We start from the raw sequence: 27,985 nt of genomic DNA on the forward strand, positions 1-27,985 counted from the left end.
GAGGAATCCTAACCCCTGATCTGTAGTAGCATAAGGGGTTAGAAAGTGGCAGTAGTATCTTACTGCCTAGTTCTGTTGAGCTCATCTGGGCTTTGAGGCCAACACTGCACCTATCAAAGACACAGGTGGGTAGAAGCTACTAACAATGGTATTTCCACCAGTGGAAAGCCCTGGAATGGGGCATTTTGGGTATGGAATTGGACCATTCAAGGATCCACTGGATGCTAATCTGATTCAGGTATGGCCTATCAGGAATGCTCTGCTGAAGCCGGCACACAGGAACCTAACCTTTTTATTACTTCCCAACCTGCCACACTCAGCACAAGCAGCAGAGCTGCAGGTGCTGCTGTGGCACTGGCTCTGTTTAGTCTCACTGCTCTTCTAGCTGAGAGTAAGGATGCTTATGTTAGGGAACAAGCAAGAAAAATGAAAGGATTCTATTTAACAATTACGTATGCACTACATACGTACACGCTAAAGGAGTTTTGATTCAATAGGAACATGATTACAAAAACAAGATTTTGGTGCAAATATATAATAAACCCACAAGTTAAAATTTATTTTCCTCACCTAAAAAACAAGCAACCCAGAATTAAGATATACACAAGATACCCAAGTTTTATCCCTATTAAAACTTTTGAAGATTTATACAATCTTTACAGAAACATACAGTGTATCAAAATCTGCATAAATCAAATTTATAAAATGTGTAGAAATGCATAGTGATCAACTTACAAAGCAAGGATATGGAATCTACTTTTCAAAAAGCAGGTTACAGTAGGAAAAGTCATTAGGAGTAACAGCTTATTGTTGTTTTGTAAGATTTGGATTTTAAAAATACAGATCCATATTCACATACAGTATTGGATTTTAATGTAATTGCACACAATACCCATTTGATACACACACACCTGCACAATCGATGTGCAATCTTTCATTTATGCATAGTAATGTGATTAAATTAACCTCTGTCCAACAAAGAAAATGAAAATCCGTTTTCATACATACAAACAATAAAATGTACCCACACCCTTATTATCCTTTTTATTTCTTCCTCCATTTTCTAATTTAATTATTCACACCTTTCAGAGGAGGCCCCAAAAGATCAACACCAAAGAAATAAAGATTCCAAACTATATGTAGCAGGCCTTTGTAAGGCCATGATTTTGGGTTCACTAAATGTTATAGCATAAAACTAAGCTACACCTAAACTAAAATTTGGCCTTGTAACTGAAGCATCTCCATTGCTCGCTTTTAGGAGTTGCTTGAATGAAGATCAAGCAGTTAATACTATGGGAATTTAATCAAATCTCCAATTTTGAGCTAAAAATCCTGCGTAGTCGCATGCATATGAACCTAACTGATTTCAGTAGAATTCAGGTGTGCATAACTGTACAGCAAGGGCCAGAAACTAACACCAAACCTTAGTATCTCTGCCTTTGAATTGGATTAAATATTGAAGCAGGTATCGTTTATTATCTCCCCCCCCCCCATGTCTAGGGTAATATTCAGCACAAATGTTTTAAGAAACTTTCCCTTAGTTTATCTCTTTTTAGTATCTTTATTATCTATTTTCTGTTCATGCCATGGTGTCATTATATAATTTGGAGTCATAACACAATCCTGAAGTTCAAACATTCCGATTCTTTGGAGGAAGAGAGAGCCTTTGAATTCACCTTCAATTCCCATTTGCTCATTTCTAATCTATATATGGATATTTAGCTAGTTGACAATATCCATTTACATGCCGAGTGCTTGTAAAATAATTTTTGATTTTTAAAAAAAATCCAGTTCTTCCGAGATTCTCATTTATCACAAGGAAAGTGAATTGGATCAATTTTACTGTTCTACATTGTGCAGATGTACACATATTTCAATTTTAACATATATAGAAGTTTCGTAAGGCATGATACAGCAGGGAAGTTAGTGCTTGAATTTTTTTAGTTGTAATTTGGAGTGCTCACTTCCACTGAATGCATCACTTAATGCTAAATTTCAGTTTCAGCTATATACTGTAACATAGAAGATGTAAGCTGCTTCAATGCTATTTTACACAAGTGGCTCATGGATTTAAGTACTACTAAGTATATGTTAACTACAACCTTCTTTCCAAAGGTTCCAGTGAAGCTTTAGCATCACTATTTCAGGTTCCTCTCACAGTATCCCTGGTATGACTTGTGTCTCAATTGGTTGCCCATAACCATATGAAATAAGGAGTGTTATTGTAAATTTGGCAATATCTTAAACCACAAGAGCTTTACCAACTCATCCCTATTTTAAAAAAGGAGACACTTCGACTAACTTGTTCTATGATGATTTTTTTTTCTTGTGAACTACAGAGGAAAAATTAAAGAGGCACTAAATACATCGCAAATTCACCTTTCAAAAAAGCAGCATGACTGTGAAAGAAGGCCACCCTGGCTAAAAAACCTGTGGCAGTGCTTGGTAAGATGTAAAATCAAAACAACGTACAACAGGTTGATAATCACCACGTTATAGCAAAGTCTGGTTACTCCAACCTTTTTCAAGTGTGTTTAAAAAATAAAAACTGCCTGCAGACCCCTGAGTGTAATCCCAAAGAAGACAACAACATGCTTAGATCCAATCCCCCTGGCTGTGCACAAGTGGATGGCATTTATGCACACATGGGAAGCTGCCAATTCGCAGCCCTTTATGCCACTCAAAAAGCCACTCCAGAAGTTCCTTCAGTCATCAGGAGGTGCTTTTGGGGTGGAGGCTGTCACCAGAAGATGGTGCAGAAAAGCACCCTTTGCATGAGTGCAAACAACTTCCCACTACTTTAGATCCAAGTTGGTGCTTTTAGCTTTGCTCCTCGTAAAAGAGAAACAAAGTCAAAAGCACATTCAGTTATTAACTAATGCACCATAAAACAAAAACATCCTAAAAACGAAACAAAAAAGAGACAGATGTAAACATCTATTAAAGTTTAAGGTAAGAGCAGTTTTTGTAAACAACAACTGCAAGTTGATAAATCTATCACTGTCCATCTACGTCCTTCATCTAGATCAAGAGGTTCCAGGCTCGCAGCTGTACGAAGTTAATAGTTGCAGCAGTTTTCAGGCTATCTTCAGTCCTATATGAATTCAATTTGTCATAGGTAGGTCTGGGCTTATTTTGTCTACACATTAAGGATATTGTTCATTTCCCATTTTTGTGTTGCTTTATTCGAGTCGCACTCTGAAATAAACACTTGGTGTAGAACATCTGAACGGTCCAAACATTTTCCTGAAGGGATATGGGTAAATCTATGTAGATTCTGCAAAACAAGAAGCATGCAAAAAGCTGTTACTTCCCAAGAACAATCTGCCAATTCTTAAAAGTCACCCAAGTCCTACTGAAACTACCCTTCTTATCAGTTGCTATATGGTTTGCCTTGAAAATGATTAGAATACATTTCATTTATTTATATATGAGTAAAGTTAGCAGAGATACCCTAATCATCTAATGCATTGATATATGCACTATCTGAAACCCTTTATCCATATAAAGGGTTTCAGATAATGCATATATCAATGCATTAGATGCAGGGGTCAGCAAACTTTTTCAGCAGGGGGCTGGGCCACTGTCCCTCAGACTTTGTGGGGGGGTCGGACAATATTTTGGGAAAAAAATATGAATGAATTCCTATGCCCCACAAATAACCCAGAGATGCACTTTAAATAAAAGCACACATTCTACTCATGTAAAAACACGCTGATTCCCGGACCGTCTGTGGGCTGGATTGAGAAGGCGATTGGGCCAGCCCTGGCCCCTAGTTTGCCTACGCATGGATTAGGGTAGTAGTAGTAACTTTGTTCATATATAAAGTGGTAACTTTGCTCATATATAAAGTGGTAACTTTGCTCATATATAACTAAGGGGTTTAAATTTCTAAGCAGGGTGTGTGTAGGGGGAGAGGGGGACACACAACAGTTTCTGAAGCCACAGCGTCTGGGATAGGTCATGGCAATCAACTGCTCAAAAGGCATGTGCTGGTGATCTCTCCCATGCCCTCAAATTCCACATAATTTGATCATATCTATTAGATGTTACGAAATGTATTTACAAAGGGAAGGTGGTGGTGGTGGGAGAGAACACCAATATTCTCTTTTCCTGGTCACCTTTCCCCTACTGTAGGCCATCAGTTACTCCAATATTCTTTCCTGTACCCTTCTTTTCTCTCCTGCCCCAGTCATGTCTCAGACAATATATCAATCACTCTTGCCTAATATCATTTTAATGCCCCCTTTGTATTCCAGTTTAGCAATTGGTCTTCTTCTTGTGGCCCTTCGTTTCCACCCTGCCCAGATCCTATTAACATGCTTTCCCTTATCCCCATCCTTCTATATGGTAAGGTTCAAGTTTCTCGGGAAATTACCGTATATACCCGAGTATAAGCCGACCCGAATATAAACCGAGGCACCTAATTTTCCTACAAAAACCTGGGAAAGCTTATTGACTCTAGTATAAGCCGGTTCACCTTTGCCACTGTGGAGGAGGAGGAGGAACGAGCAGCCCGAAAGCAGCCCTTTCGGCTGCTCCTTCCTCTTCTTCCTTTGCCAAGTTTGCATTTATGCGAGAAGTTCAGGAATGGAACAAGCTGCCTGGGGAGAGTAAAGAACCGCCATTCTTGTACACTTCTTAAGGAATGGTTGACTGGGGAGAGCGGGTGGCGGCACGAGCGGAGAGAAAGGGCTTCTTTCTCGCTGCCCCCACCGCCTGCCTCACTCGAGTATAAGCCGAGGGCAGCTTTTTCAGCACAAAAAATGTGCTGAAAAACTAGGCTTATACTCAAGTATATACGGTAAATTCATAGCTGAGACAGTGTGAATCTTGACTCCCAACCTGAGGTGAGGGTGGAAGAGCTGTTTTCATTCAGCTGGGAAGGAAATCCACCTGATCGTGCTCAGAGAGATTCTGTTCATTAACTGCTAGAGGTTAATTAAGTTCTGTATATACTCCCTGACTAGTCTATCATGATGTATTGGCTTTCTGGTGGAAGAGAAGATGAGAACGTGCCAACAAAGAGGTAAGATATATTATCTCATCTGTGCACTTAAGTTTCCGTCTTTTGTGTCCTCCAATATGGCTCCTATGTTTACAATAAAATAAAGTTTGCACTGTTGCCTGAGCAGGATACTTTTGAAAGAAAGAACTTTGCCAGATACCCCCAAATCTTATTTCTCCATCATTGAAAGCAACAAAAGTAATTAAGATTATTCAGTACACAGATCGCTCACAAGAGAAGATGAACATTTTTATCACTGGTTAGATACCTTGAAGTACTGCCACTCCTTGTATTCATTTAGATTGCAGTGTGTGATCATAACTTTGGTGCCATCAGGTCCTTTACTCAAGCACTGGTCATACTGCATGAGCTGGTTGGCTTCATTAATTCTGAACAACTAATAGGAAAAAATATAATATTAAAAAGCACTATATTTTTTATACCAGTAACTGCTGAAATGCTTAAGTAATAACTGACATGTTAAAAATGATACTGCTCAGAAGCAATATTACAATTATTCAATCAACTTGTCTTTTGCTTTTTAGAATTAAGAAGTATGCTGAAGGTATGAGACTTTTACAGAAAAGCACAGCACACTGTCTGCTCAGAAGTAAGTCCCAACATGACCTAAGGATAAACAAAGTCCATCACAATGCTCTGTCATGTGGTCACGCTTATCAGTGATTGAGGTATTGCTTACATCTGCAGGTAAGTGGGTCCAATATTGCTTTCTTGATTGTAACAGTAAGCTCTGCAACTGGAAGGAGCTAAAATTTGCTGAGTACCAATAATCATAACATTTCTACTGAATTTAACAAAACTAATATATCCCTTGATTGTAATAAAGCCTCTTAGTGGTTTACAATATATTTTGGATTGGTCAGACAACATGAACTGTGAGCAAATGTTAGGGCCAAAAGGGGAAAATGGCATTGTTCATCAGAAGCCAGATTTGGACACATGTCTTTTGATTTAAACATCAGCATTCTAAACACTGGCCTTCAATACCAGCAATGAGCTGAATGAATCAAATATGTCAGGGCTACTGGTCTGAATCCCAACAGCACTCATCAGCTATGGTATGAAGTGATGGTAGGAGGAGAAGAAAGGAAGTGTATGTTGCTGAAACTCCCATCATGAAAGGCTGACTCGTGGGGATGTATTCATATTCAGCTGATAGGAGGCTCCCATGAGCTGGAACAGAGAGGAAGCAATTTTCAGCAATTCTCTCTTCCCAAAGCAGCACCCTGCTAAATTGGCTCCAGAGAGTTGGAGGTCTCTCTGGAGCAGATTTTGAGAAGTCACAAGGAGGCTGCAGGAGGAAATGCTGAAAAATTGCTTTCGTTCTTATTCTGCCAATGGAAACTTTTCACTGTTAGCTGGGTGACACTGATTGGAAATATGCTTATGCTACACTCTCATATTTGTATACCCCTTGGGGATTTAAAAATATTAAGCTGTCTAGAAATGCTTTTAAATAAAATGAATAAATGTTATGAATATAGATTTGGACTTCGCCTAGCAAATATGTGTTTATTAAGTTTTCATAGATTGTTTTATCCTAAAATTTATAGTAGTCATAGTCACTTTATTTGTATACCATTTTTTGGGGTAAACATTGCATTCAAAGTGGTTTAGAACAAAACACAATATATACCCAAAATAGAATAACTTGGAATAGATTCAAATTTAGCCTTCCATGAACAGAAATGTTCTTTTTCCTTCCATCTGCAGAAAGCTTTTGATCCATTTGGTGGAGGGGAGGAGGCAGATTTTTTTTGATGATTCTCCTTTCTCCCTAAAGCTGCCCAAATTGCTCCATAGGAGCCCCTAATCCCCCAAGCAGATTTTCAGAAGGTACAAGGGGCTGAAGAAGAAACGTAAAAATAAGCACAAGTATTATCTAAATTTTAGCCATCAGCAATGCCTTTGTGATCCACAACAGTTCCCTATGTAAGACAATTAAAAATAATGGTTATTAATTAATTTATATCCTGTCCTTCCTCCCGAAGGAACCCAGGGTGGTTCACTAAATCCACAGGAAAAACATTTAATCTTTTGGCATTCCTCATAATTCCAAAGATCTTGCTTTGAGACTACTTACTTGATTTCCTCCCATTCTGTGACATGGTCCAAGTTCCACAAAGCCCCCATTGGAATGACCCATGCTGTCTATGCAGTAAGCAGTTTCAAAGCCTCTGATCTGAAACACATGTATAATTTATATTGTAGCTAAACATTTCAAAATAAAATTAGGAATATAATAACTTGGTTATGAAAAAAGTATTATGCAGTTATACAGAGATTTCTGAAATGACACACACAGCTCACCGAAGACCTCAGCATAATGTGCAATATTGATAACTATTAGAAGGGGGAAAAATCCGCTATATCAATGGATGTCATGGGCACCCTTTTGGTATACTATACAAAAAGGTACAGCAGAACTGGAGCTTGGGGTACATAGCTTTCCTATAAGTAAATATAGTTAGCAAGGAGAGTTCAGTGGATTGTATTCCAAATAAAGCTAAAGCTTTCACTTCTGTCTCTGCAAGGAGTTCTCCTTGTATGGTGGGACCTCTCCCCCACTGAATACTCACTAACATTGTTATGGGAGTTTCACCCAATCTTTGGAGCAGATTTGGGTATGGTGCAGTGTGTGCACTGGGCGGGGGGCAGAGAAGGGGAGAAAATCAGCAGCGCTAGAGGTAACCTTGCATGCATGCCAGAGGAAGGAAGAAGAGTTCTCCTTGCTCTGCAGAGTGAATGAGAAGATAACGAATCTTTCAAGTGAGTCAGTAGCAGATTAGCACTCAGGAATTTACAACACTGAGAAAAATAATCAAGTAGGAGCTGGATTCTTCTTTCTTTTTCCATCTTCAAGCTAGCAATTTAAACAGTGTCACTTTCTTGCAACTTTTTAATCTTCCCTGTGTCCACTGTTCACATTTAACCCAGTCAACTTCGAGTTAAATGTACATATGCTAGCTCCAGTGCTAGATTTTTTTTTTGCCAATTCCTATATCGAAATGTGCATTGATTTCAGATCAACTTATTGTTTTGTTTATAAGCCCTGGGACTCTTAAGTAATTCATGCAGATCTAAACAAAACAGTTTTAGAGTTTGAATGTGCTGGTTCCTTCCCTGCATATAGCCACAAAGAGATTCCTATCACCCCCCCCCATGCCTTCCAGCACACACTAGTCCTTCCTATAATTAATTCTGAACTGGAAGAACAAGGGGAATAAGACTCTTTGTGACACCTGAAATAATGACTTGTATCAAGGAACGGATCTGCAAAAACACTGCACTTACCTCTCCCCACTCCAGATTTTTAGGTGGTAAAGGATAGTGAGAAGTTATATCATAAGCTATTTCTTCCATAAACCATTTAAAACTTTTGCACTTGTGATCTTCACGAAATTTCTTCAGGTCAGATATATCACCATATGCTAGTGCTTTTGTCTCAGGACGACTAGCATAGAAGTAATCTTTGTATTCATCCCACCAGACCTCCACAACTCGGACGTAGTTCTGTGGGGGGGAAATATACCGAATTCATTTTACAATAACCCAAACAAGAGTTTACCAGAGCATGGGTAATTGTGGCTAGGCTTTCTCTTTATCACTTTATGTGCACCACACTTCATTTGTGGGTGCATCTTTTGATAACACACTGTAGTTTCATTTCCCAGAAAGTTAAAGGAAAATTCTTATGCAACATTCATATTTATATCAAATTTAATTAAACAAAATGCTGGTATTATGTGTGTGCTTTTCTACATTTAAAAAATAAAGACACCTTCAGGAATACAGGTATAATTAAAAAGTTCCCAAATTTAGTACAGTGGTACCCCGTGTTATGCACGGGATCCGTTCCGGATCACGCTACGTAACAAGGGCGTGCTTAACATGAACGCCCCCCAAAAAACAAAAAAAACCAGAAGTTTGTGCGTTTTTGTGCTTCAGCGCACCCGCGCGCTCTCCGGGGAGGACTTCCGGGTTGCGGAGGTCCGTAAGTTGAATGTACGCAACATGGAGCTTACGCAACTCGAGGTATGACTGTAATAAAATAAAATGTTGCTCTTTTTGGTTAGGTGATGAAGAACACTGAGCAGTCCTCAACATGGTTATCCAGTTATGAAACCATGGGATTATTGAGTGGCTCTACAGATACACAAAAGCACGCACGCGCGCACACACACACACGATTAACTTAGGTGTGTTGTTTTTTTTAAAAAAAATCAAATTACATGTTTTCATTCAGTTAGAATAAAACTCATCATCTAGGGAAGAGAAAAAGGTATAGATCTGAATGTGTCTAAGATTTTTAATTTAGCAATCAAATGCTAAAGACATATAGCTTCACCTTTAAAGTAGGAGATGATCCAACATATGCTGGAGGTGGATTCCCTTGCCATCCCTGGAGACGATAAATGTGTCCAACACGAGAACAAGGTACAAACAGAAGCCTCCCTCCACATTGCCAAATCTGCAGGTTTTTATATGTTGAAAGAGCAGGAGAATTACACATTCACAAATTTCAAAATCTCATAAAACACTTGTAAACATTAAATTACAGTACTAGCTATTCTTTTTCAAAGCTTTCAGCATCACTGCAAGATGTCAATAACCACCACCACAGTCCTTTAGTATTAGGAGCCCTTACATATCATTTGAAAGAAAAAAATGTCAAATAATTAGTGCACACCATTGACAAGTAGTCACAATTGCCTAATTTCTTAACTGGATTGCATTCAATTTAGAAGTTATATCCGCAGATAATACTAGGAACTAATTTCATTTAATATTACATGTCATTTTAGGGTGCCCATTAAGTTTTAAATTGAAATATTAAATAACTCACTTCAACACCTTGAGCAATTTTAACCACTTTTTCATAACTTGTTGGTGGTATTTGTAAATCCCTTAAAAAGCAGTAAGCTCAGCTATCGTCTGTATGATTTCAAACCTTCTTTCTCTATTAGGAGGCATTAAACAAAACATTTTGCTTTGTTGCATAGAACTTGATATTATTCTGGATTATTTAACAAAGCAGAACAGAAGCAGTTTGACCAATGGGGCAGAGCTACTATGCTGGTTTCCCAGCAGCTGAACTGCTTTCTGGGAGGGAGAAGTGAGACGGCAGGGAGGTTGGCCAATCTCCCTGCCACCTGGCCCCTCTCCCTTCCAGTAAACAACAACGACCCATCTACCAAGAAGCTAGTGGTAGCTGCTCTATCCCACCCAGTAAGCCACATCTGGAACAGACACAGATCTAAGATTTCCAATATATTTCTTAAGATCTTCCTTCTATGCATGTTTGCTCAGAAAGCAGGTGCTACTATGTACAGTGGTGCTTAGTCCCTAGGAATTGTGTTATAGTATCAATGTCATTTCATCAAAGCTGAAATGTAGCAACCTTTAAAGCAAACATGTCCAAACCTGAAGCTCTCTCATCTAATCTTCAGAGGCTATCCATGCTACAAAATAATTCAACCCAATTTTGCTCTAGACTCAGAATTACAAGCAAAACTGGGCTACGTGAATAAGGTGCCAGTGACTAAAACCTACATCCTTATTGATCTATAAAATAAGGTCTGACTTTACTGTAGCAACCACTATGTCAACAGATAATGTGCCAAAATGTGAGGCAGATGTGACCTCTAGTGGTTTTGAGTCTTTGGTTCAGAGAAGAAGAGGCAAGAATTTGGCATCATTAGGGCCTTGCTGAGAAAGGTACATCTGAGAATGAAGACCCCACAAAGAACAAGGTGTAGGCCCAACAGTTTCAAAAGCAATAAACATAATAAATGCTGCAAGACATAGTTGCCTGTATGGTACTAACCAGGAGTTGGCTGATGGAAAGCAAGGAAAGTATTGCTATCCCTGGGCCAAACAAAAACAAAAAAACTTGTAAGAACTTAGCTGACTGATGGTTACACATTTACTTAAAATATGATAGTTATCAACTCTTGGTATGGTTGCTTACCTTGTAAGATATTTCAAAGTTTTCACCACCCCAGATTTGTAGACCTGGATCATAGAGACCCAGCTCAAAAAAGAAATCACGTTCGATGGCAAACAATCCACCAGCCATTGCAGGTGACCTAGGAATGAGAAGAGGAACTAACAGTTTGTACGCTATGGGTCAGTAGGAATCCCTTTTATATGTAGGAATCAACTGACAATTGTTTTTGATAGGTAGAAATTATAAAGCTTTAATGGTGTTTAATAAAACGTTTATAGCAATTGTTTGAACTCCGAAGTTCAGATAACAGGCTAAAGCGTTTTGGAATCCTAGGTACCAGGTAAGATAAAGACTAAATGTTGGTATGATTCAGTCCCAACACTTGTTGTTTTTAATGTATAAGCAGTGACAGAGGCTGTGGTCCAGAATGGAAAAAAAGAACTGGGCTGGAGGCTTACTTCCTCCATGACCTGCTTTCCTTTAAATGTCATAAAACAGTCATAAAAACACTCCTAGTCTTTTTGCAGTTGTAGAGAAATGGTTCATAATATGCCAAGAGTTTGTGTTAAGTTCAGAACAGCTGAAAGGTCAAAACCAAACCAAATGGACATTATCAGAACTGCAAGCAGTTAACCAACGTCTCAGAACAAAGTGTTAAGACACTAGGCTATAATTTCTTTCAGTATAAACAAAATTCAATTCATTATTTAAAATATTTAGATTAACCCACACCCATGTATGCTATACTGAGCAAAACAGAGGAAAGATGGGATACAAATATGAACAATGACATTTTTCCTTTATGTACCATTTTAGGTCTTTAAAACATTCAGCATGTTCTGGTTCAGTTGGCCATTATCAACCAAACCCATTTTTTCCTCTCTACATTCATGAGGACTAGAGATACTATTCTTAAAAAGTGGTATTGGAGGTTTCTAGGTTTCTCTCCAGATGCCAATGTGAAAACCTGCATAACATGCATTAACCAGTGTCAATATTCTAATAAAAATATGAAAATGTAAATAAGTATAAATGTACAGTGATGAATTTCTGTTGTGCTTTTAACTTTAAATTATTTGATTCCTCCTCCTTCCTAGAACTGTTTTATTAATAGTGTATAAATGCAAAAAATATGCTCATTTCTGTGAGAGGAACCACAACTTTTTATGTCAGGGAGCAAAAATTTGTGCGTGTTGCCCAAAGCTTCATAATTTCTTGAAAATGATTTTGAATATTAGTTCCAAAGATACAATAAAGTGAGAGTAAAATGAAAGTAGCAGAATTCTTAAAATGGCATTATTGCATATTCAAATAATAAAAAAATGCATTTACTTTGGTTACAGGAAAAAAGAAATTTGAAAATGAAAACGATTCTAGTTGCAGGATTAGTGAAGCATAAGTGAACCAAAGCAGAATCGCAGCCTAATTAGTTTAGGGAAATAAGTAGGTATATTAGAAAAATCTCAGTCCTTTCTGGCCCAATTTTGTTTTTGAACAAATCACTTTATAGGTAAAGGCAAAAATTCAGAGAAACATAACATTTCCCTTCACCATTAATAGAACAGGTTACTTAGACACATGGACGATGCATTTTCTTTCTGTAAATATCTATCAATTATAGCTCCATATGTCAGTTCACCTGGCCGGGCAGGACAAAACAGCACCTAATAAGGATACTAAGCAATTTCTAATACAATCAAGGTATAATGGCAGACCACAGGTTTTGTTTAAACAATCCAATTAGCAGCCACCCTACATTTTGCTGAAAGAACTGAGTATATAAGTACAATACACAGAAGAGCAAAAGGAGTTAGTAAGGCTGTGTTAGAAGAGCTTGACCACAGATTAGTGAAAAGAATGATGTATCTCCACAGAGCACCTGCTTTTGTTAGCTTTTTTTTAAAGGTCTGGAGAGTTCATGCAAATATTTAATAGTTCAGTACATCCTTAGGAAAAGGAGAAATGTGTAAGTGGTTTAGTGATTACCGATACGGCTCAGTTTTTGTCTTTCTCATTTTCTTCTCACGTTTGGTCAAGGGCACCCTCTTCCAGAGCATACTCCAATCCCATGCTCCTCTAGCAAACCCATCTTCGTCACCACCCCCTTGGGGTACAATGTTATAAGTGTTGCCATCTATGACATCTATAAGCGGCACAGTGCATGTGGTTCTGCAGGATTATGGATGGTGGCGGTGAGGATGAAAGCAGGTACATGGCACATTTAAACGAATCACATGGTTCATGGAAAAGAAAGGGGGAAAATGAAAGGATTTAGATAAGCATGAGTTATAAAGATCAATAGAATGAAACAGCATTCTTTACCGATATGGCTCAGTTTTATATTTTCTTTTTGTCTTTTCCTTGTGGCTTAATGGAATACGCTTCCATAGCAAGCTCCAGTCCCAGGCCCCTCTGGCAAAGCCATCTTCATCCCCACCTTGCTGTGGTTCAATGGAATAGTCATTCCCATCTATGTAATCTATTAGAGGCACAGTGCATGTAGTTCTGGAACATTTATGGAAGGGGAAGAGAGACGATTAAGCTGTCTAATCCAATAAGTAATCTGCTATCTCTTACACTTCATTCCAATATAACTTCAATAAATATAGCATATACATACAGTGCTCTTCTTACAGAAGGAAAGCAGGGGAGTGAGGATTATGAATGAGCAGGATGAGGTCAAATTTATATAAGAATACATTAACGCTGAAAGCAGAAACATCAGCACACCAATCTACCTCTTCCTTCACAGATTTCTGATAACAAAATATCAAGGTGAATGATGGAAGCTATGTGTTTCACTTTTTGCAAATATGAATATATTTGTCTCTCTATACTTTGAGAGTAAGGAGGACTGTTGTCTTGTTTACAGAAGGCTTTTTTTTAAACCAGTGACGGCCAAACTTGGCCCTCCAGCTGTTTTGGGACTACAATTCCCATCATCCCTGACCACTGGTCCTGTTAGCTAGGGATGAAGGGAGTTATAATACAAAACAGCTGGAGGGCCAAGTTTGGCCATCACTGTTTTAAACCCACTGGAAAGAGTTTTTGAAAGGTCAGGTATGATTTAAAACCAGGCAATAAACCATTTGAATTTTGCATGTGTTTCAACATTTCACAAATAAAGATGTCTAATTTTCTTGCTTGCAAGGGTGGCAAAGCCAGAATCAGCTCTCCTACTGTAGGACCCAAACTACAGTTCTCTATTATTTAAAAAGGGGAAGGGAGGGAATAGAACCAAGTGCATGTTAGAACATCATATGCTAGAAGTTACTTTTTAAATACTGTTCTGGTTTGTACTTTTGAGAGGAAATCCTCATATGTAGACAATTATCATAACAGACGTTTATTATTTTATACCTTGTTTTAAGTATCTTTGATTTGCTTATATGGCCACATTAACAATCCACAACACCTTAAAGCCATAAGGGAGGGGGGACCCCAAAGTATACTGTTCCAGACTTTGTTCCTTTTCAATTTACCAAGTTGACAGAACCCCCTAAAACTTTTCTGATTAAAAACTTTGTATAGTAAGTGTAATCTGCTGCGCATTTAGTGTTTTCAAACATTGGCAGATGTTTACATTGGTTTTACTGCTTAAAAAACAAATCAAGTTTCTTAATGCAGTTCTTTTTCTCATTAGAACAGCACTGCAGGCAAGTTTTTATCATGCCTATTCAGGCAGCCTGGAGAATGAGCTAAAACGATGAGGCCCAACTTTTCATACTAAGTGGGCCACAAGAGTACTTTGACATGGAACCTGTAGGCTTGTTGTGGAAGAGGCAGAGAGTGATGCCAAAATTTGACCCCTCTAGTCCCTTGCACTGCCTGTCCAAAGCCAGCTAAGCAAAGCTTTGGGAAGGAAGCGCAAAGCTCTGGCAGGATCCTAGAGCCCTCCCACCTCCTTACCAAAGCTGAGAAAGTACTAACTAGGCTAACTAGCGTCTCACTTACCCGACTTTGGGAAGGCAGCATGTGGGCTGGGGGGCATCAAATGTGGCTGAGGGTCACCAAAAAAGGCCTCAAGGGCCATGTGCGACCCCCAGACTGCATGTTGGACCACCCTGAGCTAAAAAGTTACTCACCCAGAAAGAGCTGCTACTTGCCCTGGGTGAATTACTAACTGTTAAGGCTATTGTTAAAGGCTTTCTGAGGTATAGAAATAAGCAGATTATTATTACCTGTCTTTAGCTATAGGAGCAATTAGTGCTGCATACCAGTTTACTGCCACCTCACAGTGGGCATCAAGGTAAATTAAAACCTTTAAAACAAAGAGGAAAGGAGATTTCAACTCATTTGAGATTTCCTTACACAAAATACACATTGATTTAATTGAGCTTTTTGCATTGTACGTTGACATCAGTTTATAGCTATCTTTTAAAAGACTACATATGCCATTTTGCAATTAAGAACTATACTTGAAATAATCAAGTGGTTTAAGATCTGTTAAAAGCAAAATTCAGACTGTAGGGAAAGAAGGGTTTTATTTAGCAAATGGTTTTCTACCTGTCCAAGTTTAGCCTTCTGGGCTCCAATGCTTCTAGCTTGAATTAAACCTTCTCTCCTTTCATTTCGAAAAATCTTTACAAGGCCATTCCACTGCTTAATATAATCCTCTAGTCTTTCTTTTAAGTGTGCTATCAAATAATAAAAAAGAAGTTTCCATATTTGTTATAAAATATTTAGCTTAGAGCTTACAACACAAACTAAATCTATATTAAAAACAAACTAAATATAATTGACTTAATATCTAAATACTCAGAAGTTAAGGATATTACATAAATCACTGCCTTGTATATTTGTTGATAACAACTGTAACCTCACTTAAAAACTACCAACAATACTTGGATTTTTAAAATACATGTAGGGAAGTAGAAAAGATGTGTGCCCTTCTAATGTTGGAAAGGTCAGACATAAGAAAGTGATGTCTGAACTCTGGAAAAGTTCAGAACTCATACTATAGACTCTTGACAACAGAAAGGCACAAACCTCCAGTAATTTTTCCACTCACTTCCCCCCATAGTTTTATAACATCAGTAAGGAAATGTAACAATGGAAGTTGTCCTGGTGTTGTAAGTGTTCCATTTTTTCGCTGTGTATTCCTTATTGCTTTACACTAGGTCTTTACTAACTGTGGGAGAGTGACACATTCACAGCTCTTCTCTGACATGCCAAAATGAATATAATCAAGTCTTTAAACTCACATAATAAAATGTCAACATTTATAGGCAACAAAATCCAGGTGGTGATGCAGGAGATGTAGCATTCACTCTCCACAATAAATATTAATTATGTCTGAATTTGAAGACAGATGTGGATGCAAAAAAAGATTATGAAATACCTTCAAGAAAACACTCACGACTTTTATTAACATTTAAGGCTACCACAGTCAATTGTGGCAGGAAAACACTGCTGTGGATTATAGCATTTTCTCAGCATTATGCTATTTTAGGACTATGCAAAACACACACACACACACACACACACACGTTTAAGATGCTCATCTGCAACTCTATTACATTCTGCCATAGGTGCTGTAAAGGAAAATAAGGGCAGTAGCATTCTCTCTATATACATCAGAAATAAAGGGGAAGATAGTACAGAATAGAAGGAATATTGGTTTATATGCATTACATATTACCCTGATTATCTGCTCCTTCATTTGTATCTACATTAACTTTATCTGTTAGGAATCCAACCCCCTACCCATATTTCAGCTTAAGCACTTTATCACCTCAAACTTTCCATAAGTGTGTGGAACAATTTGTGTGTGCAGGGGGACAGATTTCACACTATATCTAAAAGTCTCTGCTACTGTAATAAGCATTTAATGCAATGAAAATCCAAGGCTGACAGATGAAGTACCTACAGAGGCATAGGTGAAGCTTCCTACACTATCCATTTTGACAAACCCTTCAGACAAAAAAATCCATATATTGGAAAGGAGAGTTTTGATTCCTGTTCAAAATTGGGCTAATATAGAAAGTTCAAGGGAACCCTTGCATTATCTCTGAACAGATGTAGCCTTGAATGAAGATTTGAGTCATGATTACTCTTTGAGAAGGATTGAATTTTTCTGCAAAGTCTCCATTAAAAGAAACAGAAAGACAGATATTTGCTGAATGTGATAGCTTCTTCATTCAATAGGCTAGAACAAACTACTGTACATTAATTCACTCAAGCTTTTATTTATTTATTTATTTATAAAAAACTGATCTATAATGAAAACCATGCTACCAACTCTATCCACAGATCAATATTCTTAAATCTGCAGGCTGGTTTCTTATTAAGAGCAGAAACCGCTGAATTATCAGCACAGTATTTCTTTATGTTGGTTCAACTTCCCTGTAGAATGACAGATTCAACTCTTACTGGATTTAATATTGATATTAAATGCATTTACCTTTATTACTAAAGTCATCAATTAATACAATTTCAGCCAGGTATTTCCTTGGAGTTCTTTTAATTACACTGTGAACTGTCCTCATAAGTGTGGACCACCCTTCATTATGGAAGACAATGATAACGCTGGAGGTGAGCAGGTTTTCATCATAATGCCAGTACTTGCACCTGCAACAGATAAGTGTGTTATATTTTAACATTTTTGAAATATCTACAATCAGAACATGGTTGTTATCAGAACCACTATCAGTGAAAAAAACAGAATTAACTAGAACACTAGTTATGGACCATTTGGAGAAAATTATCTTATACCGGTAATACCTCTTTCGTACCACCTAGTTAATTAAAGTGACTCCCACCCAAAAAGAGGACTTAAAATACACGGTACACAGTACTTGGGATAGAGTATGATTATGAAGCCAGTTTTGAAGATAAGCTTACAGTAATGATTGGACAGTAATGATTGCTGCTTCTTACTTTTTGAAGGATGTTGAAGCAGTTTTCAGAATGAAAACCATGTTTAAGACATTCTTTTGTTCCATGAAAAAACAAAACCTAAGTCCACAAGGACAAACATGAAAGTTGTATGTAATTAAAACATTTTGATGTTACATTGTACCTTCTAGGGGAAAAACCAATCTCAATGTTTTCACATCATATAGCCAGCAATCTCTGCAGCCTTCTCCTTCATGTAGTTTTTCAGAAGGAAAGGTTATCACGTGGTTGTTATAATCACAACAGAGTGAGAAAACTGTAATTTGTCAGTGTTCACTCTTCTGAATTATCGTAAGCTTTCCCTCTGTTGCAACACTCTCTCAATAACCTGCAATTACATTATGATACCCATTCTGCTCCTAACTGCTTTCTGAGTTTGCCTGTAGAATTGGGGCCGATTTGCATGACTTTTTCAGCCCATGGCAGATATGATTTTCTGCCAACTTGCAGTCCTAGGTGCTTCTGTCGCATCAACTAGTCTTAGCTTTCTGTATATCACCCACTAAGAAAAGTTTTGGTGGCATGCCAAAAATATGGCTGAATTTCCTGTTTTATCGCTTTCCAGTACATTATCCTAAGAGACAGCTCAGTCGGTAGAGCATGAGACTCAACCTCAGGGTTATGGGTTTGAGCCCCACATTATTGGGTGAAAGATTCCTGCATTGCAGGGAGTTAAAGTAGATGATCCTTGTGGTCCCTTCCAACTCAATGATTCAAGCTTCAAGCTTCAAAATCCCATCACTTGCAAGCTGTGCACACACAAAAACACCACAGCAGAAACCATGTGTGGTTAGTTTGTGTGTTTAGGTGTGGTACACACACTTGTACTTAAAATATAAACAAGGTTGTTGTAAACCCTCTGGGATGCTAAAGATATATACATGGCTTTCTCCCCTGAGGTACCTGCAATAAAAGTACTACCCCAAAAGGAGTCTGAATCTCATGCAATGCACTAGTAACAACTGTGCATTTATCTGATGAATCTCCATAAATCTAATGCATCTCTTTTGGGGCAAGGATAAATAATGAAGAGAAGCGTATTAAGGCATACACAAGTGTTCCATTAGCAAAGAAAAATTCAGCTGAAACACACAGTCACACCAGCCTTTTTTCTTTTTGGGGAGGAAAGGTTGAATTCCCTTTGCCTACACATAATGCGGGAAGCATATCAACATACAAGAGGCATGTGGTCAGGTCAGAGAGTGAGAGCACATTCCACAATAACCTCTAGTGTCAGATTCTAAAAAGATTTTTGGGCCTTTAAAGCCAAAGCTTTCGCATGGTAAAGAAAAATTAGTAACATATATTTTACATATTGAAAAATCAAAATCAATATAGCAATTAAACAGGAACACCTAGCATCAATAAAAATATAAAGGAAGCAATAAAAACAGGATACAGAAATAAAGTTGCCCACTAAAAAGCCTGCGAGAGTAAAATGTCTTCATTTGGTTCTCAACAGAGTCAGCACTGGAGAGTGCAGAGTATTCCACAACTCAAGTGGGACCAATAAATGGACATGTCTCTATTCACTCCCTACCTCAGTTCCACATGGAGTCTTATACAGATCTTAATCAATTGACTAGTTTATATGGAAGATGATTGACCCTTCAGATATCCCAATTCCAGCCATACAGAGCTTTAGAGAGTTAAGTTAGAGCCTTGGATTGTAGCCGTCTCCCCCAAAGGAAGCCGTGCTTCAACAGCAGCAAGATATTGGTACTGGATGCTTGGAAAATAAATTAATCTAGCTCATCCATCTATGACCTAGTGTCCTCTAGATATTTTGCACTACAACTCCCTTTAATCCTAACCAGCAGACTCAAGATTCAATTTGAATTGTTACTGGAGTGCCTGGCGTGCTCTGGTCCATGGGGTCACGAAGAGTCGGACACGACTAAATAACTAAACAACAACAACAACAACAACAAGCAGCTACCAATGTCTGTTAATTTTTACCCGTATCTTCCAAGCTAGAAATCACAATGAACAAGCAAACCCACTAACTTCCCAAATAGGAAATCATTCCACTGAACACATTAAAAAACTTTTATATCCTGTATGAAAGCCACTGAGTTAGTAAAAAGTGGCACTGAAACTTGGTGCAATAAGACAGAACGAACCTTCAGCTCCCAGGCTCAGTCTTAACAAGAGACTTGCAGTTGTAACATCAACATGCCTAAATTCAGTGTGCATTTTTTTATTATCACCACCACAACCCACTTTTATTAAGGGTGCCACCTATTATCTGTTTTTACAAAGCTCAACAACCTTTTTTCACCCACTTAAGAGCTTGCACTTTAAACTCAAATGCAAAGTTCAAGCTTTTCAGAATTTTCAGAAAATTCTTAATTTCAATGCTCTATTTGTTCACCTGTAAAAAAATAACAATACAAATCTTCTACGAGACATGTTATTCAAGTTTGATTCTCCTTCAACAAGAAGTATAAATATACCTTTAACAGTAGTTATCCAACAGTAATTGCTATGACCTGTTGTTCCAAAATAGGTTCCCAAACAGATAGATAACTATCTGATAAAACACCAAGTGCTATTACAAAGAACAATAGTGACATCCAGTGGTTCGCTAACACCAGCAAGCAAATATTAAACATCAACTATCAACTAAGCACTGTACTATAAAGTTACACCAGCAACTTGTTCACAAAAGATATAGAAATAATGTAATTTTTAGCCATCATTCAATATACCTTATTCTAAATATGTTTAAGACTGCAAAATAAGATGCTGGAAGCTCAATTATGTTTCAGACTGAACAATTTCAGTATTAAAAATGATGATAAATTATGTTTTCCAGGGTTGCCACTCTCTCTCTTGCTTTTAAAAAATTCCACACTGGGCAGTGGGAACAAGGGTAGTGCACTTTATAGAGCACCTTGTCTGATATTGGGAACAATACTGAGCTACCAAGTGCAGACAATCTCTGCCCTTGTTAGCAGTGTTACAGCAGAATTTTAAGATGCTGATGCTATTCACTATTATTTACTGCCAGGTACTAAAGGACTCAGAAAAGCTTTTCTGAAGATGGACCCCATTTTGTGTTTTGGATTGGGTTCAAGCTTCAGAAAAGATATTAAATGTTATTGGTCAGTAGTGAAAATTCTCAAAGCACTTCCAATGTATCTTGTACAATGTTAATAATTATTTAAGTTGTATGAAGAGGACAGTGATTCTAATTTCAAACAAGGAAGCCTTCATATATATAAGATACATTTTAAAACCGTGTTTTGCTTTAAAGCTAAATGCATCCTGCCACCTAGTGCTTCTACTTGATTTTTTTTGTACTTCTACTTGATATTGCAAAGCTGCCGATTTAGCAGCACTTTAGCTCTTATCTTTATAGCTGCCAGAGCAAAGACATTATCACATATTCCTGTCTCCATACAGCATCTGTGTTGTTGTTGCTGCTGCTGTTTTGCAACTCTGAGAAGATGAGAACATCTGCACACCAGATACCTCTTTCATTTTGTTATATAGGTCACGTTAAGATACCATAGTAAAGAAAGCTTCAATCACAGTCTCTCACCACACATATAATGGCACGAATCATAGCTGATCCTAGCCTAGCAACCCTCTAAAACTGCAGCTAACATTGGGCGGTATTCAACCAGCTTTACTCAGAGTAGAGCCATTGAAATTAACTTTTCCAACTAAGCTTTAGCACCATTTAAATCATGATTAAGACCCATAGCCTGGAACCCTTCGCTGCCCCACCAACACAAAACAGTGTACCCAACAAAACATTTTTGATGTCAAAATTAAGTTTCTAAGTACGGTATAGGAAGCTGTCTTGTGTGGATTCAGACAATTAGACCACCTAGCATTAGTAATGGGAAACGTTTTTCAGCCTGACAACTGCTTTCTCTCATAAGCAACTACTGGGGACCATATGATGGGGGCAGGGGGGGCACGGTCAGAGGCAAAAGTGGGACAATGGATGTGACTACTTCTATAGGCAGTATCCAGCCACACAAAATTCAGAGGTTTCCACGTACACATGTGCAAAGCACACATTTCTTCATCTTCCCGAAGACAACCAAGAGACATCATAGTACAAGGACACATTCCAATGATGTAAGATTACTTAAGAAGGGTGTAGATTAGGACTGAAGAGGGGGCACGTGGCCTGGAGAGAGTCCTGAGGGCGAGAAAGAAAGTTCTGGAGGGCTGCATTTGATTGCTGAGCCTGAGGTTCCCCCACACCTGGTCTATACACTTGACAATGACCGTCCAGGGTTTCAGCCTTAGCTAGAGAGAGTCTTTTCCAGTCCTAGACAGAGATAACTGGGACCAAAACAGGAACTTCATTTGCAAAGTATGTACTTTGTCACTGAGCTATAGCATTACCCCCAATTAACCTGTTTAACCAGCCCCCCCAAAATGAGAGAACACCACGTTTGCACATAATCCTGAAGTAGATCAAGTCACACATACCATATTTTTCACTCCATAAGACACACTTTTTTCCTCCTAAAAAGTAAGGAGAAATATCTGTGCGTCTTATGGAGCGAATGGTGGTCCCTGGAGCTGAATTGCCCAGGGGCCAAAAGAGGATGTGCTTTTTATTTTACAAAGAGAAAAGGGGATGTTGAAAAGATCAGCAAGAGATCAGGAGAGAAATAAGAGCCCCGGCTCCCTTTCAGCCCCGCCCTCCTTTGTTGAATGTGCTGCAGAGGGAGGTTGTTTGTTTCCCCAGCACATGTGACTGGCTGATTAGATTATCTGTCTGGAAACTGTAGAAAAGGCTCCCTTTCCTTTAGAAGCTGCAGAAATGTGAGTTAAACCCCATAAAAATGGGGCTTTTCCCCCTTTGCAAAAAAAGCTGCAAAATTTTTAGCTGATCCTCAAAAAAACAGGGTTTTTCCCTTTGCAAAAAAAGATGCAAAACTTTTAGCTGATCTTCAAAAAACCAGGGCTTTTCCCTTTGCAAAAAAGCAACAAAACTTTTAGTTGATCCTCAAAAAACCCAGGGCTTTTCCCTTTGCAAAAAAGCTGCAAAACTTTTAGCTGATCCTAAAAAAAACAGGGCTTTTAGAGGAGGAAAACCAGAAAAACATTTTTTTTCTTGTTTCCTCCTCTAAAAACGAGGTGTGCCCTATGGTCCGGTGCGCCCTATGGAGCGAAAAATACGGTATCTGAGCATGCTTCTCTACACAGCGTTTACTATTATTTTAATATTTTGATGGGGGAGTGTCAATGCTATGTGTCAGAACACATGAAGTGTGTGTATGCAAGGTGCCAGGTTCAATCCCGGCATCTCAAGTTTAGAAGTATCTTAGGTAGCAGAGCTACAATAGGTCTCTCTCCACCTGAGAGCTGTTCCTAATTACAGAAAGCTACACTAGGCTAGTTGGAACCATGGGCTGACTGGATCATGTCAGCTGTTTCTAATAGGTTTCTCAAAATGGACTTTGCAAGAAATGGAAGGGTTCTCAACTTCTTCTCGCATTAAAAGACTATTTTCCTCAGCAAACCATGTTTCTCATGTTACCTGAGCTCCATAAAATATTTGCCATGTTATTTCAAAGGGGGAAAAGCCCATATGCTTGGGAAATTAGCCAAATATTTCAGGAACAGCTGCCATGGTCTTGCTTGCTTATTTAATCATCAAATGTACTTCAGGGTTTGCAGCATTGTTAGAATTAGAAGCAGTGGGACAGTTCTGATATGGAATAAATGATATTCACCACCTGTGCTTCATAGATATACAAAACACACTGCTGAAAAGGATTGTGCCTGAAAATAAAATTGACCGAGGAGTACAAAGGTATTTTAAGATATTTCGGCAGAGGCAATGAAGGTTGCTTTAATCAACCCACCTAGATGTAAAGCCAAGATCATGCCATCTACAGAAAAAAACACCACTTTATTGATACCACAATCAAATCACATTAATGCCAACATCATAAGCCCCTTTTATGTGGTCAAAGAAACTGATCATGAAAATGTACTGATCCTTCAATCTTATTACTTCCAAAAAGTTCTAAATGACAGAAATAAGATATAGATGGCACAGAATTCTCACAGACAATTATGCACAGTAAAAGTGATATGGAAATCACATCTTCTGAGGATAGAGTTTTCTCCCCTTGTCAACAAACCCCTGTGTCTCTTTGGTTTTATGCATTTTAAGGGTAGAGAAGTGAAGAACTCCCAATTCTAAGGCTCTTAAGTTACTGATGGTAAGAGAAAGTGGGGGAAACCTGATGGTTTACATCAAACACTCACACACAGAGAACACAAAATGAGAACTCTGTACAAAATTTTGCACAACACAATTACATTTTAGTAGTTACCACAGAAACATGAAGGGAAGAATGTTTTTCATAACTGTTAAAAGGAGCCATTGTACTGTTCTCCCCTGAATTCACTCAGAAAGAACACATTCTGTAACAGACAGTAAATGTAAAGAACAAAAACAAGCAGAAGTACAAGCTGGTGAGTTCTGTTCACAGATCACATAGTGGAAAGCCTGCCTCAGACAAACAGCTGAGTTGCAACAGCTAACACACTGGTTCAGATGAAGGCAATATGGTCATCTGAACCTGGCATCATGCCTTATTGGAGAGTTGCGGGACATATATCAAAGACCCAGATGATCAAAGGGGGCAGGAAAATTGCATAAGCCTTTTGAATATCAGGCTAAATCTTATCTACCCACCACTGAAAAATGATTTCTTATCAAATGTGATCAAGGTTTAAGCAACTGTAATTTATTACTCATTATCTGAATGCCTGCTAGAATACTTCTGGGAACTACAACACTTAGGTACGACCAAGCTATAGTTATGCATTTTTAAAGTTCTGCTAATTTCAGTAGGAGTGTTATGCACATGACTCCATCTCTGCTAAAAAGAAAAAGGAAAGCCCATTTTTAAAAGAAGTGCTAAATTGTTTTCCTTTACTATCACTAATATAAATTCATATAAGATTATTGTCATGGTGTACAGATCGCATAACAAAAACACAATTAAAAGAGGGGAAAAGAAGAGGCAGATCAGGTACTTACTCTTCTTGACGCAAGTCATTAATGCTTCGGTCTAGTGAGATCATATCACTTGCTACCATGTTAAACCCAAACTCCTTAATGCTGCTTTGAACAGATTCTTTATATTCTGGTCCTAAAACATATGGCTTGGCTTCCTCACCAGGACCACCGACAACTCCATGAGGCTCAGGTTCTTTGGGTTCAAAATTACCAAGAATTCCAGGTCGTAATACGGGATCACGGTAGATCAGTGTCTGTGGCTTAAATGTGAGATACTGTCGCTGCATGATGTTCTGCTGATCATTATTGCCACCAAGAGGATTCCCTTCATTTTTGGCCTTATTCCTTCGCCGAATTGATTCCAAGTCTACTTCCACACCTTCGACGTGAGGCCAGGGTAACACAGGCTTGAATTTGTCATTTCCAGGAACCAGTACATGGTCTCCATTGTTTGGCAAAAGATTGCTGTCTTCCTTGTTATCCTACATAAGAGGGAGAGATAAAATTATAAAACAAAGAAACTGGAAGAGCTGCTGGCCCAACTTCAGCTTTCCATGCCCCTTTCACTAACAATTCTGTAACTCTAATCTCTGTGGAATTTGTTCAAATCAATGTATTCTTCAAGCAACTCGATACATTTAATTAATTTATCTATCTGTAAATGTAAGGTTAAAAACAAATGGTGGGCACCAAATTCCGTAAATTAACTGTTTGAAGATTATGATTTGCAACTTTTATGATAAGCAAAGTCCACACACATCATCAACACACACAAATTTAACAACAGGTCTGTGAACAAGAGAGGAATCAGGAGAACGTCATATAGCACCAGCAGCAGATGGAAAATGTAAGACTTATGAAGCCAAATATGATCTGGAGCCCTGAAAAGCTCTATTTCCTTAAAAGAAAAAGAAAAAAAATACATACATAAGCAGATGCCTTTAAAAAAGATTTTTGGGTCTGAATCAAAGACAAAAATTCTTAAACTGGAAGTTATGAAAACCAAAGTGTCTCAAACTTGAATGTCTAGCTAATGATTTTGAACATTGGGGGGCAGCAACACATGATGCTGAGTTATCACACTTTCTCACAAGCCAGAACTACTACTGAAAATGAAAAATAACACGCAAGGCAGTGTCTGATGAACAGCTGAGAAGGAGAAACTGCAGTTGGTTTTCAAGGGATTACTAAGAATGAAGATATTATTACTGTTTACTAATCATTTCGGCCTTGTCACTTGAAAATAGAAAACTGCAATTGGTTAAGAGGTTCTTACCCACCCGATTAAAAAGATCTACACTGCCAATGCAATCTCTGCAAATAAAATTCAAACAGTCAAGGGGGGGGGGCTACATCACCGAGGCAATATGGTGTTTTCATCTGCTGCTCCTTCCTTCCCAAAATCAAAAATAGCTAAGCTTGCTCCAAAATGAAGTCTTGTTCAAACTTTTAACAGTTCCAAGCGGGCTATGAGCTGCAGAATCAGAGAATCACAAAGCAGCACGCTGGATGACTGATTTTCACTTCTGGATCATCAGGGAATCCCAAGCAGGCCAGAGCCATTTCCAAAATGGCTGCCAGGGCTCAATGCAGTGAAAAACAACAGCAACTCACGAGAGGCCAGAAACGTTATTTCACACAGCAGCTTTAGTTCCTCTAATTAAAAAAGAACTGTCTGAGGACTGAGGTAAAGCACTGAAACCATCGAGAGAAGTTATTTTAAAACTCACTCAGTATGAGACATTCCCACAACACAATGGAAGTGAGCATGAAGAACAGAACTAAGATTAACAGAATCTGCACTTTTGAGTGGCTTCGGAGAGACAAACCTACATGATGCTATTGTGTACTAGATAAAGGAAATACTTCCTGACACCATTATACAAGCATGCCATATCGAGAGGATACACAGCGCACTCTGTCCAAAACCCAAAAATGGTGAGCCCCCAAGAGTCATTATTGTTTGCTTTAGCATCTTCATAATTAAAAATGACTTATTTCAAAAGTTCAGAACACAGTAAATAATCATAACAGAAAACTCCACCATCCTTCCCTTTCCCCTCCATCTCGCTGTTTTTAGCCCTATCCCTTCAATCACAGAATATGACGTTCCCTACAGAATAAATGTCACATCCAATCTTTCGATGTCCTTTGACACCTGTTTGGCTGGGCAACCTCTATGGTAGGAATTTTGAGAATCAACGTGTTGGATACTTTAGATTAAAAGAACTGAATAAAGCTTTTCTGGATCAGACAAAGGTCCAGTCTAATCTAGCATCTTGTTTTCATAGTGGTCAACCATATATGCCTGATGGTAAGCCCGTAAGCAACAACCGATAGCAATAGAACTCTCCCTACTTGTGATTCTCAGCAACTGGTGTTCAGAGGTTTATTGCCTCGGATACAAGAGACTGAAGGCAGCCTATCATCCATGAACATGCAAGATGCCATATTCTAACATACAAGCTAACATACAATTGCATACTGATCAAGTTACCTCTTCCTAAATCAAACCTTTCAAACTGGAGTAAAATACAGACTAGAATGTTGGCCCATGGACAGTCTTGATTTTTTTACCACCCCGAACTGAAAAGATAGGAGTTGTCTTTTTTTCATTCACATAGCATATTACAATCTGCATTTCAATCAGTGATGAACTATAAAGATACTGATACTATGTGGGCCACTTTGTACTTTCAGATTTCATTAACTGCAGCACAAGCAATGTGGTAACATAAACAAAGGTATCTAGATTGTATCTGGGAATATTTATCTATTCAACAAAAGGAATTTGGAGGGGGCTATTGGTTTGTTTTTGTTTTTATTGTGTATTTTGTGCTTTTTTTATCTTGTATTTTTATGTTGTGAACTGCCCTGAGATCTACAGATGGAAGGCAGTATACCAGGCATAGGCAAACTCGGCCCTCCAGATGTTTTGGGACTACAACTCCCATCATCCCTAGCTAACAGGACCAGTAGTCAGGGATGATGGGAGTTGTAGTCCCAAAACATCTGGAGGGCCGAGTTTGCCTATGTCTGCAGTATACTGACTAACCAATCAATTATTATTATTAATAATAATAATAATAATAATAATAAT

The 27,985-nt window shown here is 38.3% G+C and overlaps 1 protein-coding gene across 2 annotated transcripts in view; it reads right to left on the reverse strand.

Annotated features, from left to right (window-relative positions):
- Window positions 1-538: 538 nt before the first annotated feature.
- The window catches only part of GALNT7 (polypeptide N-acetylgalactosaminyltransferase 7), a 45,030-nt gene continuing 17,583 nt past the window's right edge, over window positions 539-27,985 (reverse strand). The window contains exons 2-12 of one of the 2 annotated variants that reach the window (XM_033159702.1): window positions 24,907-25,367; window positions 17,383-17,549; window positions 15,486-15,616; window positions 15,161-15,240; window positions 12,966-13,148; window positions 11,001-11,118; window positions 9,378-9,500; window positions 8,324-8,542; window positions 7,113-7,211; window positions 5,277-5,405; window positions 539-3,277 (exon numbers count right to left, since the gene is read on the reverse strand). In XM_033159702.1, the coding sequence (XP_033015593.1) occupies window positions 3,140-3,277; window positions 5,277-5,405; window positions 7,113-7,211; window positions 8,324-8,542; window positions 9,378-9,500; window positions 11,001-11,118; window positions 12,966-13,148; window positions 15,161-15,240; window positions 15,486-15,616; window positions 17,383-17,549; window positions 24,907-25,367 (1,848 nt within the window). In that variant the 3' untranslated portion in view covers window positions 539-3,139. Of the gene's footprint in view, window positions 3,278-5,276; window positions 5,406-7,112; window positions 7,212-8,323; window positions 8,543-9,377; window positions 9,501-11,000; window positions 11,119-12,965; window positions 13,149-13,301; window positions 13,485-15,160; window positions 15,241-15,485; window positions 15,617-17,382; window positions 17,550-24,906; window positions 25,368-27,985 lie in introns of both variants that reach the window. The other variant, XM_033159703.1, reaches the window with a different exon arrangement.

The sequence above is a fragment of the Lacerta agilis genome, chromosome 9, assembly GCF_009819535.1.
Source record: "Lacerta agilis isolate rLacAgi1 chromosome 9, rLacAgi1.pri, whole genome shotgun sequence".
Taxonomy (NCBI): domain Eukaryota; kingdom Metazoa; phylum Chordata; class Lepidosauria; order Squamata; family Lacertidae; genus Lacerta; species Lacerta agilis.